The following is an 18,240-nucleotide window of genomic DNA, read 5'->3' as shown; positions in this document are numbered from 1 at the left end:
GTCAGCGTTACCTTTTTAAACACCTCCATGACGGTGGACTTCTTGTCCCTGTCCTCAGCCTGCTCCAGGGGAAGGAAGTTATGCTTGGGACTGCCCTCCTCTACCTCCACCTCCTCGCCGCTGGCATCACCATTGGCCAATGAGCCGTTGGCCTTGCCCTTCAGCTTGCCGTTCTGCTCCGTGTCCCTCTCTGCCAGGTGAGGAAGAACGGGGAAAATGCCAGGGAAAACGGTCAACTTGACCTCACATTGATAAATCAACAGGCAGAGGTATATGTGTGAGGGAGTAATGGGCAGTGTTGGGGGGAGGGAGGGAGGGATGCAGCACCATATATGACACTAGTTTCTGGGGCATGTGCCCACCAGACTACTACAGTTAGTGAGGGCCACAGCCCGGGGGAAGAAATTGTTAAGGTGGTGGGTAGGTTTTGGTCATGAGTGATCTGAACTGCCTGCCAGAGGGGAATTGTTGGAGGAGGGGGTGACCGGGGTGGAAGGGGTCAGCAAAGATCTTTCCTGCACACTTCCTTGTCCTGGAGTCGTGCAGGATCTCGATGGAGGGCAGGTGGCAGCCAATAACCCTCATGGACATGGGGACCTGATGCTAGATCGAAACTCCTACTCTGAAATGCTTGATACATACAGCCCCCCTGAGTTTAAAGAGGAATACTAGCAGTGACAGGCCGCACTGTACTGGATGGTTATTTAGATGTATAGGAGCATAAAATGAATAGGCCTCTCAGCAGCTTTCAGCAGCCTCACCTTTCAGCAGCTCGTCTGTGGTCTCCACCTCATAGCTCCTGCTCTTGTCCAAGTAGAACCGGGCAAACTCCTAGATGAGACCGGAGCAGAGGCCAAATGAGACAGACAGAACATTCGCCGAACTTGAACACGGATTCCTTAGATGAAACATAGTAATGCTGTACTGGTCAGCTACAAGCCCAACCTGCGACACAGATTCTTTAGATATGTCACTCCCACTCCCACTCCCTGGTGCTGGACGTCGCCGGTCTACTAACCACAGGTCCTGGCAACTGCCATTACACACACCTGGCAACCGTCATTACGCACACCTGGCAACCGTCATTACGCACACCTGCGTCTCATTATCAGTCACACCTGGACTTCATTACTTCCTTGATTACTCACCCTTTATATAGCACTCTTTTGTTATCAGTCATCGGATAGTATGTTTGTGTTTCCATGTCAGACGCTGCTCTTGGTTTTTGTTATCGGTCCATTTTTTGTTGTCATTTAACTCACTAACTGCTCCTGCTTCCTGTCTCCCTGCGTCGACGTTACAAAATAAAACTTGGCTGTAGTCCCGAGGGATACAGGGTCTGTTCTGAGGCCCAACGTGTGATATCTATCTATCTATTACATTCCAGTCCTGGGGCTTCGTAGGGCTGAGCCACTCACCAGGCGAGGCAGGAGGAGGTAGCTGATGAGAGTGAGCAGGGTTCCTACACAAGGAGTGATGAAGTAACCCAACGCGGCCGTCTCAAGGTCTGTGTCACCTGTCACACACACAGGAAAGAAAAAGGAGAGGTCAATTCCAAGTGGAGTTGCAAAGGCCACACCATACTCACTTGACTACTTGCCGCATTTGAATGATTTGCTAGTCAGTCACTGAGCATATCTGATGTGAGCGGTGCGTGTTTATTTCCAAGTATTTCTTTGTATATTTGATATATTGGTTTGTGTGTGTGACTCACTGGCTATGGAGACCAGCATGGCGAGAGCAGCGAAGGTGCCGGCCAGCCCCTGGCCACTCATAAACACAGCGCTGTACCTCTGAGGCAGCAAGCCCACCAGGCCAAACAGACTGCCCTGTAACACCGCTCCAAACGCTACAAGGAGAGAGAGAGAGAGAGACAGGGTTAATAATATAGCGCACATCATCAACAAACAGTTAATGATACCACCCCCTCCTGCCCACACACACCTTACTCATACACACTATATTAATGCCATCACACACATCTTGTGACAAATGGTTTCTCTTCCACACACACACACACACACACACACACACACACACACACACCACAATGACCCCCCCCCCCCCACATACACACAGACAACCACGTCCTACTCACAGTTGATGAACCAGATGGTCGCCATGGTAACAGAGAAGAAGCAGTCCTCCTCCATAGTGACCTTGACCAGGATGGCAGTGAGGATGAAGAGGACGAGGATGAAGACCAGGCTGCCCGCTATCCGCACCATCTCTGATATCCTACGCATAAATTTAAAAAAGGTTAGTTCACAATCTCACTGGATTAGACAGCAACACACCACCTTCACGCAATATTACACATTTTTACTTTTTACTTTAAACTGAGGCCAACCTAAAAATCCACTCTATCACAAAGCATATTAGCTTTTTTGCACCTATTTGCAGTTGAATAAAATGGCTAACACAAAAGGGTTGTTCACACACACACACACACGATTGTCAGCCAAGTATGCAGTAAAAAAAGTGTTTGTTTAGCATTTGGAGGACATGTAGACCTGAGAGAAGAAGTGCTGTCTCACCGCTGATAGAAGAAGGAGTTGAGCAGAGTGCAGACCAGCAGGGGGAGCTGGGACAGCAGAGTCATCCAGTTGTTGAAGTAGTACTCTTTCTGGACCACCACCGTGCCGTTGCTCCATTCTGTCTTGTTGAGGCGTCTATTGAAATACTGTTGACAGAAGAGGTAAAAATGGTATTTTTGCAAACACTTTTATCCACATGTTGGTACGTTACAAGGATGCCCGATCAACTGAGCCACACAGGACTCAAGAGATGACCCAGTTTACATCAACAATCGATATGGTTGTTAGTTGCTATCGGCTAAGTACATACAGTAATGGTACATCAGTGGTCACACGTCACTTGTTCCTATACAAATAGGTCTAGTCATTCTACAAACGTGAACTGTATACCAAGAATCAAAGCAAACCCTATGAGCTAACCCTACGAGTTGTGGGGTTTGACATTTGAACATAGAGCGAGCTTAGCCTTAGAGGCTAGGCCACACACACACACACAGCTCCAAAGTGGAATACTCATGTGATGTTCTATAGCTTAAGGGGTCTCCAACCACACCATAAGGGGTTAACTTCAACATACAGATACTTAGTGGACACCAAGACTACATAACAACAGGGGGCCAGTCACATTAAATCCCTCTCGGACAAAATACTTGACTTGAACATACCAACAACTCAGCTAATCCTCTATGTACAATACACATACAGGACAAATACAAACATTTCAGAGGCTGCTTTTTAAAAACGACTTTTCCAAGATAATTCCTTAAGAAAGCCAATGCTCTACTTTGGCATGACACATAAAGTATTGCACTTGTTGAACCCGAGCCAAAGTAGATCTGCTCTTCGATCTGTAGCTTTGGGAAACTTTAATACAAACGTTTCCCAAAGCTACAGATCTAGGATCAGATCTACCTTGCCCTAATCCTGACTGTAGCCTTTAGGGTGGTGAATAACTATCTGACCCTGAACCTGTTGTTATGAAGACATGTGAGGTTGGGTTTACCATGGAGGCGGTCATGAAGAAATTCCATGGTAGCAGCGTCCCGAGGCCCAGAATGAAGAAGGTGATCCCCACCAACCAGCCCCTGGGAACGGGAGGAAAATATGAAAAGATCAGAAACAAGCATGTCATTCTTACGTTTTTGGTATGTATTTACCATGTTATTTCTTTAAAAAATAGCAGGTAGTTTATGTACCGTGAAATAAAGTGCAACCAGTTTAAAATACGACAATAGTGAACTTTATTGAAGTACATCAGAAATGAAATCAAATCAAATCAAATCGATTAAAAACAGTACAAAGTTCCTTTTCAGCACCACTGATTTGCTTGGAGCGCATTTCACTTCAACTCAAAATGTAAAAATAGGACTCTGGTTGAGAGTGAGAGCAGAAACGAGAAAGAAATAGATACTTATAGTTTGCAAGAGGAAGCGGCGCCAGCTACTCACCTATCACGGGGAGCGTCTGTCCGGTCCTTCATCCTGTGCTATGGGGTTCGGTTTAAACTAGGGGCAAAAGGAAGGGGAACATAGTCAACATAAAGACCAAGTGTAGATTTGTCTATCCTCTCTAAGCACTTTATTTACAGAATACAAATACAGTTCAATTTCCACATTCTAGAACATTGCGGCAAGGAGTAGGAGCCATTCCCACTACACGATAGTATGTCCAAGATAGGGTTGGGCAGGATTCAGATTTTCATATCGTGATACCGGCCTTCTCTCATCCCGGGATTTATGGTATTACAGTCTTTAGTATATAAAGGGGGCTCTAAAAACGCAAAAAAGCCCATTGGGCATCTATAAACAGAATGCTAACAAAATTGTCACCAACTAATAGAGAATTTCAATAGAGGATGCTAGCTAAATATGATAACAAGCGCAAAGTCAGGCAATCCAGCTCATAAAGTTATACGGTAGGGGGTGGTAGGTAGTCTAGTGGTTAGAGTGTTGGGCCAATAACCCGAAAGGTTACTAGATCGAATCCCCGAGCTGACAAGGTAAAAATCTGTCATTCTGCCCCTGAACAAGGCAGTTAACTCACTAGGCCGTCATTGTAAATAAGACTTGGTTCTTAACTGACTTGCCCAGTTAAATAAAGGTAAAATAAATAAATACAAGTATAGGTAGTAGCTGAGTTTGGACCATTACAAGCAAATGTGAACGAGCGAGATTGTGCAAATGAACAACGTTTTGACGCATGCTTGTCTGAAGGAAGAACGGGGCTGGTTCTGGAGCAGTATGTGTATATGCTGTGTGTGTGGAATCACTAGGGCAACAGGCCTGCCTGCTCTGCTCTAAGAATAGGGGGGAGGAGCAGACGGGCTGAGAACGGAGGAGAAAAATAAAAACACAGGAAATCAAGTTAACAGCTGTACAGATCACTCATCCAAAACGCATTGACTTCTCAAACAAGGCAAAAAGCTAAACACACACACACACATACATACATACATACGATGCCATGTCTCCTTGTATATTCAGCCACTTACTTGCAGTGCATTCAGAAAGTACTCAGACCCCTTAACTTTTTCCACATTTTGTTATGTTACAGCCTTATTCTAAAATGGATTAAATTAATGTAAATGTGATATTTCAGTTGTATTTTTTTATTTTCTTCAAATAGACAGTTTTCCCCTTTGTCATTATTGGGTATTGTGTGTCGATTAATGGGGTAATGGGGGGGGGGGGGGGGGGGGGGGCGACAATTTAATCCATTTTAGAATAAGGCTGTAACGTAACAAAATATGAAAAAGTGAAGCAGTCTGAATACTTAACGAATGCACAATAGCTAACTAGCAATAGCAAGTTAAACCCGCTTTCTCCCGTTGTACTACTTACAAACACGTGACTGGCTCAACTGTTCTGGTGAACTACGGTAAGCTTCATAATGTAAAATAATGTGACACGTGAAATGAAGAACACAATCTGCTTCACCTCCTAGCGTATTACACAAGTTGACTGCAGGTGGTAACTTAAAGTAGCTACAAATATTCAAATGTATAGGAACACTTCAAAGAAACAGTTGACGGTACTGACGTTTTTGAAAAAGCTTCCCGTGGTTTTTTCCAAATATCTCGGTATAGGGCCCAAGCCTCGTCCAAGATCCACTTGATAGTAGCCTGTACTGTTAGGCTGTTAGATGGATAGAGAGAGACCCGACCCCTCTCCCAGTTCAACAACTTCACACTCTATCGATTTCAATAGGAACAGTCAGTTCTACAAAACTGTAGATTAAGCAAGAGTCCACTCCCTGTGTACACACTTGGTTCTGTACACACACACACACACAAACTGATAGGCTCCACACTACAACCCAACACAAATAGAAATTGCCCAGGTAGCACAGCTGCGTAGTTTACAAAAATCTATCCAAAAGTTGTTTGGGTCCTACAGCTTCCGCCGTACGAAGAACGTAACTCTATTTGAAAGATGTACCCCATTGACAATCCCGTCAGTTGAAACCTATCATCTGAGTCTGCCATTGAGCTCTGTTGTGGGAGCAAAACATGGCTACCCAACTTGTTTTGACTAGTCTGTGTGGAACAGTGGCAGGGTGGATGTGAGGGTGTGGGTTGGCAAGCCCTACCCGTGCTGACTGGGAGAAACCATATCTGTGAGCGTCAAACAGAGATATGCTTTTCAATGCAGAAATCCAGAAATTGAAGTGGGGGGGGGGACTTGTTTTTTTTATATATACATATCCCAGTTGTTGAGGTAAGATTGACATTTTAAAAGGGCTGTCATTTGACAGAAAGCTCTTATGTTTTGGGTTTCCTTTGTTTCCCTCTTAGACATAGCTGACCTCAGTCATCAACAACGCCCTGTCTCCACAAACATACACTGCCTGCACACACACGCACACCAGAGCTGGGAAGATAAACCGATCGCATTCTGCTGATATCATTCATTGCTTTTGAATTTTTTTTAAATTTCACCTTTATTTAACCAGGTAGGCTAGTTGAGAACAAGTTCTCATTTGCAACTGCGACCTGGCCAAGATAAAGCATAGCAGTGTGAACAGACAACACAGAGTTACACATGGAGTAAACAATTAACAAGTCAATAACACAGTAGGGAAAAAAAGAGAGTCTATATACATTGTGTGCAAAAGGCATGAGGAGGTAGGCAAATAATTACAATTTTGCAGATTAACACTGGAGTGATAAATGATCAGATGGTCATGTACAGGTAGAGATACTGGTGTGCAAAAGAGCAGAAAAGTAAATAAATATAAACAGTATGGGGATGAGGTAGGTAAATTGGGTGGGCTATTTACCGATAGACAGCTGCAGCGATCGGTTAGCTGCTCAGATGTTTGAAGTTGGTGAGGGAGATAAAAGTCTCCAACTTCAGCGATTTTTGCAATTCGTTCCAGTCACAGGCAGCAGAGAACTGGAACGAAAGGTGGCCAAATTAGGTGTTGGCTTTAGGGATGATCAGTGAGATACACCTGCTGGAGCGCGTGCTACGGGTGGGTGTTGCCATCGATACTATACTAGAGAAATGTGATGTAGGAAATTAAATACATTTGCTAATATGAGTGATTGTTACACCCATTCAACTATAACACTAGTAGTAGTAGTTTAAAATGATCATTTAAAAACAATCTGCAGAGAACATTAATGTTATAAACTTATCATTCAATTTATCGTTATTGTATCAATTCAGGCAATTTATCACGATAGGGATTTTTTGGCCATATCGCCCATCTCCAACATAGACACCCGCCTGTGGCCTACCAGGAGAATACTAACGAAGAATTTAAGTTGGAGAGTGATATTTCCATTCAGAATGTGAGTGGGTGAGAACAAGCAAGGCCCTCATGCAAACAACTCTTCTGCTCTTTGCTTTGTTACATTTCATTTCAGAGAGAGCAACATTTCTGCCAGGAGGCATGTTTTCACCAAGAACCGACCACTTGCCAGCATGTTCACACCAGGGCTGAGTTAAAAGCCACGCTTTCTATTGGTGTGGTGTCTGATTCATACGCTCCATTTCCTTTGAAGCGCTCACCAATGCGTGAAAGTCACAGAGGCATTATAGACGGTCGCTGGTGAAGGTCTTGGAGCACCACCGCAAAAGGTCATATTTGACCAAGAACACTGCACAGCAGAGGCTAACCTTCCTCCGCTACTCTCTTCTCCGCGTGAGGCTACAATACGTTGAGTTTCCCCGGGGAAGCTGTGAAGCTCCGGGGAATCTGAAGCGAGCTGTAGTCTATAGGCGTGATTGTGTTTATTAGTCTGTTAAAGAATGTGAAACAATGTTATGGTTTACTACGTTTCGTTAAATCATGTGTGGCTATAAATATTGTATTTACACTATTTTTTTTTAAAGAAAAGCACATTCTTCGTCCATTAAAATAACATAAAATTTATCAGAAGTACAGTGTAGACATTGTTAAGTTTGTAAATGACTATCGTAGCTGGAAACGGCAGATTTTTTATGGAATATCTACATAGTTGTACAGAGGCCCATTATCAGCAACCAACACTCCTGTGTTCCAATGGGATGTTGTGTTAGCTAATCCAAGTCTATCATTTTAAAAGGCTAATTGATCATTAGAAAACTATTTTGAAATGATGTTAGCACAGCTGAAAACGGATTTACAGATGCAATAAAACTGGCCTTCCTTAGATTAGTTGAGTATCTGGAGCATCAGCATTTGTGGGTTCGATTACAGGCTGAAAATGGCCAGAAACAAATAACTTTCTTCTGAAACTCGTCAGTCTATTCTTGTTCTGAGAAATGAAGGCTAATATGAAAAATTGCCAAGAAACTGAAGATCTCGTACAACGCTGTGTACTACTCCCTTCATAGAACAACAGCGCAAACTGGCTCTAGCCAGAATTGAAAGAGGAGTGTGAGGCCCCAGGGCACAACTGAGCAAGAGGACAAGTACATTTTATTTTACTAGGCAAGTCAGTTAAGAACAAATTCTTATTTTCAATGGCGGCCTAGGAACAGTGGGTTAACTGCCTTGTTCAGGGACAGAATGACAGATTTTCACCTTGTCAGCTCGGGGATTAGATCTTGCAACCTTTCGGTTACTAGTCCAACGCTCTAACCACTAGGCTACGCTGGCACACATTAGTGTCTAGTTTAAGAAACAGACACGTCACAAGTCCTCAACTGGCAGCTTCATTAAATAGTACCCGCAAAACACCAGTCTCAACGTCAACAGTGAAGATGCGACACCGGGATGCTGATCTTCTAGGCAGAGTTACCAAGAAAAAGCCATGTCTCATATCTCTAGACTGGCCAATAAAAAGAAAAGATTAAGATTGGCAAAAGAACACAGACACTGGAGAGGAACTCTGCCTAGAAGGCCAGCATCCCGGAGTCGCCGCTTCACTGTTGACGTTGAGACTGGTGTTTTGCAGGTACTAGGTTGCCAGGTGTACGGTGTTTCCTCCGACACATTGGTGTGGCTGGCTTCCTGGTTGGACGGGCATTGTGTCAAGAAGCAGTGCGGCTTGGTTGGGTTGTTTTTTCGGAGGACGCACGGCTCTCGACATTCGCCTCTCCCGAGTCCATACGGGAGTTGAAGCGATGAGACAAGACTAACTGCTACGAATTATATACCACGAAATTGGGGAGAAAAAAGGGGGAAAACATTTTTTTTTATGAAAAAAATGTCCAGATCAACTAGCCCATGTCAGCAACTGTTATTTTTTGTATGTAGGTTTTTTAAGCCTATAGATATTGTTGTAATTTATTACTCACTCAAATATCACATGAATACACATTAGACATGGCAAAGTGAATAGAAGTGCATGACCTTTTGCTTTAAAAAAAACTGCAACATTATCGTTGCATAACAATGTGTAGAACTGCAGGAAATAAGCTTTAAAACCTGCAAAATTCTCTACCAAGAAGAGGGGTGTGAACAGTTTGTGTCATGAAGAATAATTGTGCTCATAGAAATAGATGTGGCGCCCTCGCACGCAGGGGAGGGGCATGGGATGTTCCCCAGTACTGGAAGAGGGGGGTGCCTGAGTGAAAAGGTCTGGGAACCCCTGGGCTATATAAATTCATTAATATGGGCAGAATATTGTATATAAATTCATTAATATGGGCAGAATATTGTATATAAATTCATTCATGTGGTTATATAAAGACAAAGCTAAAAACAGACTATACTATATCTATATAGTTTTTACATTGTATTTTCATTTTAAAGATTGTATTTTAATTGTATCTAGTGTTTACACCATCCATTAACACCAACCATTCACTATAAAACATGTATTTATTAACAAATAAGGATTAGCAAAATACTAAAAATGGGGCAAAAATAAGTAAACCTAAAACATTTATTTCAAATAACCAACAACAACAAACAGCACCATAAAAACAAGTTCACAAACAAAGACGGTGCTGTGTGTTCTGGTCCAATAAGGCTTTGGGAGTCATTGAAAGGGTTGAAATTGATAAGTGTCACAAAGAAGTGTCCAACTAGGCTAGGTACTCATTTTCCTCAGATGGATTTTGGAGCATTTGAAAGTGTAGGCAACGCTCCTCTCCCAAATGGTGGGGTGGGTAGTGCCAAGATTTGCAGAAAATGGTTCTACCTTTGACACACGTGTCCATAGAACACTCTTCTAAGAGTCTTGATGATCATCCAGGTGCTTTTTTGGCAAAGTTGAGTCCACTTTTTGGACGACATGGGTCCCATTATGTCTGGTGAAAACCATACACTGCATTCCCACAGTAAGAACCTCACCCCAACGGTCAAGCATAGTGGAGGCAGTGTGATGGTTTGGGGACGCTTTGCTGCCTCAGGTCCCGGATGACTTGCCTCAATAAAAGGAACCCATAAATTCTGCTCTGTATCAGAGAATTCTACAGGACAATGTCAGGCCATCTGTCTGTGAGCTGAAGCTGAATCGCAGCTGGGTCATGCAGCAAGACAATGATTAAAAAAAAAACACATTCAATCAAAAATCTAAAATTGATAAAAAGCAACACATTTTAAGTTTTGGAATGGCATAGTCAAAGTCCAGACCTAATCCCAAATGAGATGTTGTGGCTGGACTTGAAACGAGCAGTTCATGCTTGAAAACCCACAAATGTTGCTGAGTTAAAGCAATTCTGCCTGGATGAGTGGGCCAAAATCCCTCCACAGTGACGTGAGAGACTGATCAACAACTACAGGAAGTGTCTGGCTAAAAGAAGCACAACCAGTTATTGAGTGTAAGGGGGAAATTACTTTTTCACACAGGGGCATTGGGTGTGGCATAGCTTTGTTTATGAAATAAAGGCTAATATGAAAAATTGCCAAGAAACTGAAGATCTCGTACAACGCTGTGTACTACTCCCTTCATAGAACAACAGCGCAAACTGGCTCTAGCCAGAATTGAAAGAGGAGTGTGAGGTCGCAATCCAGGTCGCAATTGTAAATGAGAACTTGTTCTCAACTTGCCTACCTGGTTAAATAAAGGTAAAATAAATAAAATAAAAAAGGGGGGAAAAGTATGTAATTGTTGTGTTATTTGTTCACTCAAGTTCCCTTTAACTAATATTAGGTTTTGGTTGAAGATCTGATAACATTCAGTATAAAAAATACGCAAAAATAGAGAAAATTAGAAAGAGCGCAAATAAGGTCACTCAGTCGAGCACTCAATTTCATACACAGTTTCAACCACAAAGATCAGGGAGGTTTTCCAACGCCCGCATGAAAGGGCACCTATTGGTAGATGGGTAAAATTTAAAAAAGCAGAAATTGACTATCCCATTGAACATGGTGACGTTATCACACTTTGGATGGTGTATTAATACACCCAGTCACTACAAGGATACAGGCATCAATCAATCAAATGCATTTATAAATCCCTTCTTACATCAGCTGATGTCACAAAATGCTGTACAGAAACCCAGCCCAAAATCCCAAACAGCAAGCAATGCAGATGTAGAAGCAGCGTGGCTAGGAAAAACTCCCTAGAAAGGCCAGAACATAGGAAGAAACCTAGAGAGGAACCAGGCTATGAGGGGTGGCCAGTCCTCTTCTGGCTGTGCCGGGTGGAGATTATAACAATACCTGGCCAAGATGTTCAAATGTTAATAGATGATCCTTCCTAACTCAGTTGCCGGGGAGGAAGAAAACCGCTCAGTTATTTCACCATAAGGCCAATGGTGACTTTCAAACAGTTAGAGTTTAATGGCTGGGATAGGAGAAAACTGAGGATGGAACAATATTGTAGTTACTCCACAATACTAACCTAAATGACAGTGTCACACCCTGACCATAGTTTGCTTTGTATGTTTTGTTTGGTCAGGGTGTGATCTGATCATTCTATGTTGGATGTCAAGTTTGTCTGTTTCTGTGTTTGGGCCTGATATGGTTCGCAATCAGAGTCAGGTGTTAGTCATTGTCTCTGATTGGGAACCATATTTAGGTAGCCTGTTTTGTGTTGGGTTTTGTGGGTGGTTGTCTCCTGTGTCCGTTTTTGTACCACACAGGACTGTTTCGGGTTTTCACGTTTCTTCTTTTGTAGTTTATTCATGTATAGTTTCTTTATTAAAGAACCATGAATTATAACCACGCTGCATTTTGGTCCGCCTCTCCTTCCCAGGAGGAAAGCCGTTACAGACAGAGTGAAAAGAAGGAAGCCTGTACAGAATACAAATATTTCAAAACATGCATCCTGTTTGCAAATAAGGCACTAAAGTAATACAAAAAAAGGTGGCAAAGAAATGTACTTTATGTCCTGAATACAAAGTGTCATGTTTGGGACAAATCCAACATCACTGGCATCGGCATGGACTATGGAGTTTTTTTAGGACAAAAATAAACGGAATAGAGCTAAGAATAGGCTAAATCCTAGAGGAAACCCTGGTTCAGTCTGCTTTCCAACAGACACTGGGTGACAAATTCACCTTTCTGCATGACAATAACCTAAAACATGCAAACATGCACTGGAGTTGCTTACCAAGACGACATTGAATGTTCCAGAATGGCCTAGCTACAGTTGACTGAAAACTTCTTGAAAATCTATGTCAATAATTGAAAATGGCTGTCTAGCAATGATCAACAACCAACTTGACAGAGCTTGAAGAATTGTAAAAATAATCATGTGCAAATATTATACAATCCAGGTGTGCAAAGCTCTTAAAGACTTACTCAGAAAGACACAGCTGTCATCACTGCCAAAAGTGACTCAAACACATATTGACTCAGGGGTGTTAATATTTATATAAATTAGATATTTCATTTTCATTAAATTAGCAAACATTTCTAAGAACATGTTTTCGCTTTGGGGGGTATTGTGTGTAGGAAAAATGTATGTAATGAGTGAGGAAAAATGCATCCATTTGGAAATCATGCTGCAACAACAACAAAATGTGGAATAAGTGAAGGGGTATGAATACTTTCCGAAGGCACTGTATGTTGCCGTAAGAGTTGCGCAAAATTGGTAGAATATGATTCACAGCTGTATAGTCTGCCAAAGGAAATCCACTAACTATTTACTCTGGGGTGTAAAAACATGTCAAAAACGATACACTTCAAATAACACTATTTGACGCGTCAAATAAGCTTTTAATTTCACACGTCAAATAACATAATTCTATTATGGAATGGTGTGTGTGCTGAATTTGCATGTTCAAGCCAAGCTCCACCACTACTATTCAGTAGCACTGTCTGCAAACAAACACACACCGGCCACGAACGATGCGTTTGCAATACCGCGTTTGTAACGACGTTCTTCGTTTGAAGGAGAGTCGGACCGAAATGCAGCGTGGTGGTTACTCATGACTTTAATGGAAAAGTGACACATGAAATAACTATACAAAAATAAAAAACAACAAACGGAACGTGAAACCTAATTACTACACTACACAGAGACAGGAACAATCACCCACGAAATACAAAGTGAAACTCAGGCTACCTAAATACGGTTCCCAATCCGAGACAACGAGAATCACCTGACTCTGATTGAGAACCGCCTCAGGCAGCCAAGCCTATACAAGACACACCCCTAATCAACCACAATCCCAATGCCTACAAAAACCCCAATAAGACAATACAATAACCCCATGTCACACCCTGGCCTGAACAAATAATAAAGAAAACACAAAAATACTAAGACCAAGGCGTGACAGCGTTGTTAATCATTTGTTCAACCAAATGGGAAAAGGTCTGTGTGAGCCTTTGAAATAAGATAAAACATTAAAAAAACATTTGCAAATATCTTCGATACAGATGTTATTAGCAACATCTGCGGAAGCTAGCTAGCTTTATCTTGGTACCTAGCTAGCACCAATGCAACTAGCCTGAAAACAATGACCAGTAGAAACTGCAGTCATTTTCAATATTCTTAGCAATGATTTAGGAATCCATGTGAGTAAGTATTAGCTAGGTAGCCACTTTTGTTGAACTTCAGTTCATGTAAATAACTAGCTAGCATTTGTTGTCCAAAGCTTATGTTATAAGCAACCAGCTAGCTTCCTCTGACTAGTGAGGCTGCTTGACCTGACCGGGTTATGTGTTTTGTCTAGCCACAATAAGGATTAGCCACAATAGTGGAATTTGTGGTTGGCCTTCATGCTAAAGGTTCTTCTTTGAAAGTGACACAGAAGGTTACAAATTGGTGGAATCATGCCATATTTAGACTAGATAATGTTAAACAAGGTTGGAGTGTTGTAATGTGGAGCAATGAAATGGGGAATCAGTCTACTCGGTGACACCCACTGAACACAACTGCGAAAAGTTTATGCAAATATCCTCTTATCAGGGACTTTGAATGAGGGAAATCACCTCCCCAGTCAGCCTATTGCACGTACTGACAATCATATTGCACTGTACAGCCTTACCTACGGTTGGGGGATCAATTAAATGGGGTACCAGTCTACTCAGTGCCCCCCCCCCATGTCTTCCTCAGATTTCAGAGTTCTCAGACTCCAAAACATCCACGCAGTATTGTTTTCCCTCTGGAATAGTGTTCAATACACATAGTAGGTTGACTGGTACAATAAATGTGGCTCAATTCAGTGGTCTCAGAGTCCCGCAATAACAGCTACAACATTAATGTTCTCTGGCTGTCACGGAGTAGACTGTTACCCCATGTCATTGATCCACAATCCATACGTAAGGCTGTACAGTGAAATAAGTACACCCCCAATGCAATTCTAAAATCTAATATAGCCAGTGTGATTACAGATTTTTATCAAATTAACTAATTGTATTTTGTTGAATTTCTATGACATTCCAACCTCGTTTAGCATGATATATTCAATTATGACATAATTCCACTATTTGTATTCATTTGCATCACTGTCAATGACAGACTTTTATTTTGAAGGCAAACCGCAAATTCCACTACTGTGGCTAATCCTTATTGTAGCTACCTTCACATTGGTGGATCCGCCCACCATCAATCAAATAAGAACTGTCTTATAAATGAGGGGTATTTTAGATGTAGCTACTGAACTAGATGGTCGTTTTGCTATGATAAGGTAAGAACATTGCTTTGTATCCATCAGCTAGCTAGCTTTTTTATGACCAGCACTGTCTGCGCTTCTGCGGCAGCGCCAGGTGCACGAGACAAAACTTTACCAGCATCATAGCATACGTATCGGTGAATCGCTGTGCATATGAAATACGACCGATGGTTATTACACATTGATTACACTATGGAAAAAAATGTATGAACGTGTTAAATTATTATGTGACGTCATATTCAGGTCCTGATTGGTCAACAAGTTTATTTAACGCGTCAAATGGTGTTATTTGACACGTAAAGACCAAAGCGGCGTACCATATGCAAGGGGTGTGTCGACTTCCACTAGGCACTGTAGTAGTTTCAAGTTTTTAATGTCACGTGCACAAGTACAGTGACATAAAAAGTGTTCAGTCACCGGGTTCTAACCTTGGTGACAAGCTAGGAGAGGACAATGCTGTTGAACGCTTAGCTGTAGTCAATGAACAGGACTCTTACATTGGTATTCCTCTTATCTAGGTGGGTGGGTCTAGGGTGTCTGGGATGATAGAGTTGATGTGTGCCATAACCAGTCTTTCAAAGCACTTCATGATTACAGATGTGAGTACAACAGGGAGGTAGTCATTGTGGCATGAAGCCTTAGAGTTCTTAGGAACAGGAATGATGGTAGCCATTTCAAGACATGTGGGGATTACATGTGAAATTACAGTGAATATGCCTGCCAACTGATCTTCGCATGTTCTGAGAAAGCGCCCTGGAATACCGTCCGGCCCCGCAGCCTTGTGAGTGTTGACCTGATTCAAGACCTTCCTCACATCAGCCTCGGTGACCGAGATCACCCAGTCCTCTAGTGATAGACCGGAGGTAGGCCTATATCTGTCTGGTCAAAGTCATTTCAGCATAACTAACTACACAACAAGCAGTCAAGCAGAACTGTTGAAACTGGGTAAAACCATGGATAACGCAACCTTGTGAAGGAGTGAGAGAGAGAGAGAGAGAGAAAGAGAGAGAGAGACCTGCTCAACCTCATCACCCAGAGAGAAGGGGAACTTTAGACGATAAAGAGAATAGCACGTACACAATCACTGCCCCATGACAATTTAATCAGCTGATTAAGCAGAAACTTGGGAGACTGAGGATTCTTGTGTACTTATTTTCGCAGACTAGAGGCTAAGAATTGATGGGTTGGGGAATATGTAAAAAATAAAAAATAAACGTTCTGGGCCACTGCCCTACACACAGCCACAGCCACAGACACCAATTCAGCACCTTGCTGTTCCTCTAGACTAGAAGTCACACTAGCAGACTAGTCCACACAGACAGTAGCCTATTAACGGTAGAGTAGGATAAATGACATTCATTTTAGGTTTTTCATTCCATGACTCCGAATGGGCCGTCTTGCATACAAAATAGCTGTCCATCAGATTAAAGCGGCATGTATTGGGGGAACAGCAGGACTAAAAATAGATCTTTACCGGTTTTCCCAAGCCATAGATGTGTCATAGCACTGTGTAATTGTGAAATTACTTTCATGGGCAACACACATACTCTCTTGCTCTTTCTTCTCTCCATCTCACACACACACAGACAAGTGTGTAGACCAGATTGGAAGTGGAGCAGCTCCCTGAGTTATCAGTGTCTCTGAGCACCAACTGGTCTAGTTGTTACTGTCATAACCAAAACAGAAAGATTAGGATTTATCTATTCTGTCATTGTTTTCATATCTAACATGATAACAAAAGGTGGAATTTTCTCAAATCCTTTCCATTGTGATTTTTATATTTTTTATTACTCAAATAAGCTAATTTGATTATTTACTTAGGCTATACAAGGAAACATTTTAAGATCCTATTTGTCACATGCGCCAAATACAACAGGTGTAGGTAGACCTTACAGTGAAATGCTTATTTACAAGCCCAATGCAGTTAAGAAAAATATCTTAAAAAATATATAAGAAATAAAAGTAACAAATAATTAAAGAGCCCTTCTCAGTAGAACTGTTGATTTTCACTTCCAAATCATATGGCAGACACCAGTACAGAAAATAAACGCGTCTGACCGATCACCCAGAATTTCCAGAAGAGGCCGCGCAGTTTATCACTGAATCTCTTATCAGGGATTACGAGTAAATCTCGACTGCGTCAGTCTTGCGTCAGTCTTGCCCATGTGGTGTCCAAAAAGCCCATGATGAATATTGAATATTCAAAACTGCGTATGAGGTGAAAGAGTCCGTTTGTAAAGGCTGACTGGCTGACTGTTGAGAGCAAGCCGCAATGCACCTGCCGCGCCATTCTTCAACAGATATGCAATTTCAATAGAATTAAATACATGTAGTTCAATTGAAAATACGGTTTAGGATTTGACGTAAACTTCTGTGAATTACAGCATGCCTCCGTGGGCATATGCATTACGAGCAAACTTGAGTAACGTTACTTGTACTCAGCCTAAAGATGTCGGGGAATGTGATGTATATTTCCCTTCAGCATATTAAGTACCAATAATCTAATTTCACTAAACAACCCATTTGACAGTTGTAGCAGGGGACATTATTCTAGCAACACTACAAAAAGGGGCCCCTTTATAAATCCCAGAAGCCCGGTGAACAAGAGCGGCTTTGTCTGTCGCATCACCTAACAGACAATGACGAAAACCAATTCACACGATTATACTCCCAAACAATTGATCGCTACGATTAACTGAAACAATTGTAGTAATTCATTCCCGCTTTCCGTATCAAACCGCGGAAGAGGCCAGACTCACGTTGCGCCCACTCACCTTGTAGTGACGAGAAACGTGGTAGTCAGCTCAATGTTTTCACTGTCGCGGCGGTAAACAAAGCTGATGTCGTTGTGAATACCAAAGCGACGACATGAAGGTCATAATTAAAAATTGTTAGACGGTAAATGTAACACTCCACGTGGCCCGAGCGCCAAATCGTTACGGCTACGCTGAAGTAAGAGGCTCACGTAGAGCGTAACCTTCATTTCCCACGATCCCGGCAGAATCAAACACAGCATCGCATATGGCTGAGATGCTCCTCCCCGTAATATAGATCGGGGACTACAAAACATTTTCGGCAATAGGAAGTGATAACGGGAGGGCTGCAATGAACTGTTGTATTCAACTTCTCACAGGAGGCAAGGGAAAGGAGGATACCTAGTCAGTTGTATGCATTCAACTGAAATGTGTCTTAATGTTGCGGGTCATTTTGACCCATTTCCACTTTTGAGTTGTCTAAAATACTAGTTAACCTGTTTGTTT

The 18,240-nt window shown here is 42.2% G+C and overlaps 1 protein-coding gene across 3 annotated transcripts in view; it reads right to left on the bottom strand.

The window, feature by feature from the left end:
- The window catches only part of LOC109906576 (equilibrative nucleoside transporter 2), a 29,164-nt gene extending 11,148 nt beyond the window's left edge, over nucleotides 1–18,016 (bottom strand). For 2 of the 3 annotated variants that reach the window (XM_020504335.2, XM_031792158.1), the window contains exons 1-9: nucleotides 17,755–18,016; nucleotides 3,986–4,042; nucleotides 3,541–3,622; nucleotides 2,538–2,683; nucleotides 2,099–2,238; nucleotides 1,715–1,849; nucleotides 1,419–1,516; nucleotides 762–831; nucleotides 12–190 (exon numbers count right to left, since the gene is read on the bottom strand). In XM_020504335.2, the coding sequence (XP_020359924.2) occupies nucleotides 12–190; nucleotides 762–831; nucleotides 1,419–1,516; nucleotides 1,715–1,849; nucleotides 2,099–2,238; nucleotides 2,538–2,683; nucleotides 3,541–3,622; nucleotides 3,986–4,017 (882 nt within the window). In that variant the 5' untranslated portion in view covers nucleotides 4,018–4,042; nucleotides 17,755–18,016. Of the gene's footprint in view, nucleotides 1–11; nucleotides 191–761; nucleotides 832–1,418; nucleotides 1,517–1,714; nucleotides 1,850–2,098; nucleotides 2,239–2,537; nucleotides 2,684–3,540; nucleotides 3,623–3,985; nucleotides 4,043–5,575; nucleotides 6,070–17,754 lie in introns of those variants that run through there. The other variant, XM_031792157.1, reaches the window with a different exon arrangement.
- Nucleotides 18,017–18,240: the final 224 nt, after the last annotated feature.

This window comes from Oncorhynchus kisutch, linkage group LG16, assembly GCF_002021735.2.
Source record: "Oncorhynchus kisutch isolate 150728-3 linkage group LG16, Okis_V2, whole genome shotgun sequence".
NCBI lineage: Eukaryota > Metazoa > Chordata > Actinopteri > Salmoniformes > Salmonidae > Oncorhynchus > Oncorhynchus kisutch.
This window is presented reverse-complemented; position numbering and strand designations above follow the sequence as displayed.